The sequence below is a fragment of the Nerophis ophidion genome, linkage group LG05 (genome assembly GCF_033978795.1).
Source record: "Nerophis ophidion isolate RoL-2023_Sa linkage group LG05, RoL_Noph_v1.0, whole genome shotgun sequence".
Classification (NCBI taxonomy): domain Eukaryota; kingdom Metazoa; phylum Chordata; class Actinopteri; order Syngnathiformes; family Syngnathidae; genus Nerophis; species Nerophis ophidion.
The window spans coordinates 10,076,148-10,078,647 of record NC_084615.1 but is presented as its reverse complement, the minus strand read 5'-3'; the positions used below and the strand labels follow the sequence as shown (position 1 = coordinate 10,078,647).

At 36.6% G+C, this 2,500-nt stretch overlaps 2 protein-coding genes across 3 annotated transcripts in view; one reads left to right on the top strand and one right to left on the bottom strand.

Moving 5' to 3' along the window:
* wu:fc21g02 overlaps positions 1 to 2,500 on the bottom strand; it is a 32,209-nt gene that overhangs the window by 15,581 nt on the left and 14,128 nt on the right. The window contains exon 6 of the mRNA XM_061899924.1: positions 5 to 277. Coding sequence (XP_061755908.1) covers positions 5 to 277 — 273 coding nt within the window. The remainder of the gene's footprint in view (positions 1 to 4; positions 278 to 2,500) is intronic.
* The window catches only part of LOC133552620 (uncharacterized), a 58,512-nt gene continuing 57,543 nt past the window's right edge, over positions 1,532 to 2,500 (top strand). For both annotated transcript variants that reach the window (XR_009806731.1, XM_061899921.1), the window contains exon 1: positions 1,532 to 1,657. Coding sequence is in view for 1 of the 2 variants with exons in the window: in XM_061899921.1 (XP_061755905.1) it covers positions 1,547 to 1,657 (111 nt within the window). In the remaining variant the exon portion in view is untranslated. The remainder of the gene's footprint in view (positions 1,658 to 2,500) is intronic.

The window sequence follows — 2,500 nt, the reverse complement described above, 5'->3', positions numbered from 1 at the left end:
TCACCCTCTTCCACGTACAACCTGGCCGATAACCCCAGGTGGCCCTCTTTGTCTCGGAACTCGTAGAGGCCAGAGTCTTTTGTTTCCACAGGAAAGATTTCTAGGCCGTAACTGTCCGGGTTGAGTCGGTACTTAAATTCCCAATTTCCAGCCACCATCAGATCTTTGGGATCCCCCTCCCGACTCGGAGTGAAGGTGACGTCCCATGGAACGAAGGAAGAAGGGTATTGTATGAAACAAGTACTGCCTTCTTTGGGTTCATGGCTGCTGCTCTGCTCTGTTGTGGGATTGGAGAAGACATGTTTTTTGTGTCAGAATGTGTGGTTGGACAAAGGGAGAAATATGAAAAACTACTTTTTCTTCTTGGGACTACCCAATTTGAATTTTTGCAGGTTTTGTCTGTTCATGCCCAGTTTTTGATAGAGAATGTTCCCTTTAAAAGGGAACTGCACTTTTTGGGGGGGAGGGGGCCGGGATTTTGCCTATCATTCACAAACTTTATTTGAAATAAGCACAGGTTTTTCTTTTTTTGTGCATTCTAACTCACAAATAAATGCTGGCAAAAGTCAGCTAAAAATGGAGCTCTAGAAAGAGCTCTAAAAAAACTTCCATCGTTTTGTATACATGCTGTTAGTATATATGTAATGTAGTAACATTCATAATATGTAATATATACATGATGTAAGTATATATGTAATGTATAAACATTCATAACAATATATACATGATGTAAGTATATATGTCATGTAGTAACATGTAATATTTACATAATGTAAGTATATATGTCATGTAGTAACTTTAACATGTAATATTTACATAAGTACTGTATAAATCCATCCATCCATCCATTTTCTACCGCTTATTCCCTTTTGGGGTCACGGGGGGCGCTGGCGCCTATCTCAGCTACAATCAGGCGGAAGGCGGGGTACACCCTGGACAAGTCGCCACCTCATCGCAGGGCACTGTATAAATGTAAAGTAGTAATATTCATAATAACATGTAATATACACATGATGTAAGTATATATGTCATAACATTCATAATGACATGTAATATATACAGTGGGGCAAAAAAGTATTTAGTCAGCCACCGATTGTGCAAGTTCTCCCACTTAAAATGATGACAGAGGTCTGTAATTTTAATCATAGGTACACTTCAACTGTGAGAGACAGAATGTGAAAAAAAAATCCAGGGATTCACATTGTAGGAATTTTAAATAATTTATTTGTAAATTATGGTGGAAAATAAGTATTTGGTCAACCATTCAAAGCTCTCACTGATGGAAGGAGGTTTTGGCTCAAAATCTCACGATACATGGCCCCATTCATTCTTTCTTTAACACGGATCAATCGTCCTGTCCCCTTAGCAGAAAAACACCCCCAAAGCATGATGTTTCCACCCCCATGCTTCACAGTAGGTGTGGTGTTCTTGGGATGCAACTCAGTATTCTTCTTCCTCCAAACACGACGAGTTGAGTTTATACAAAAAAGTTATATTTTGTGTCATTGACCACATGACATTCTCCTAATCCTCTGCTGTATCATCCATGTGCTCTCTGGCAAACTTCAGACGGGTCTGGACATGCACTGGCTTAAGCAGGGGGACACGTCTGGCACTACAGGATTTGATTCCCTGTCGACGTAGTGTGTTACTGATGGTAGGTAACCTTTGTTACTTTGCGGCACTGTGGAAAATGTTTTGAGGGTGTCATGTATTTACACTATACTGTATAATGTGAGGCTGTAATAAGTGTAGTATTATGTATCCGCTAGCTCACAGGTATGAAACTCAAGGCCCGGGGGCCAGATTCGGCCCGCCACATCATTTAGCCCTGAAATAAAATGAGTCAACAAAGCATTTTATCATTTACTAAATGTAATCTTTGCATTGTGACAGACATAAATGCATGTATTGCATGCTATTGAGTATATTTTAAACATTATTATCTAATAATGTAACAAATATAATACTATTATTAATTTCTAACTTATCAAAAGTAAAACAAAATAAATATCTGCTTGAGTTATATCAAAGCAAGTTTTTCATTATGTATGTATATATATATATATATATATATATATATATATATATATATATATATATATATATATATATATATATATATATATATATTCTGTAAATTTTATGGTGAAATTGTTGAATTGTGAATTCCGAGCTATTGCTACAAATTTAACATCTAAGGTCTGTGATATCAAAAGGTTCAGAGAATCTGGAGAAATCATTGCACATAACCTTAAATGCCTGTGACTTTGGATCCCTCAGGCGGTAAAAAAAAAAACCCCACATCAGTGTGTAAAGGATATCACCACGTGGATTCAGGAAAACTTCAAAAAATCATTTTCAATAACTACAGTTTGTCGCTACATCTGTAAGTGCAAGTTAAAACTTTACTATGTAAAGCGAAAGCCATTTATCAACAACACCCAGAAGTTTTTTTTGTTTTACAGTGTATGAATATGATAATCAAATGCACAGCAAT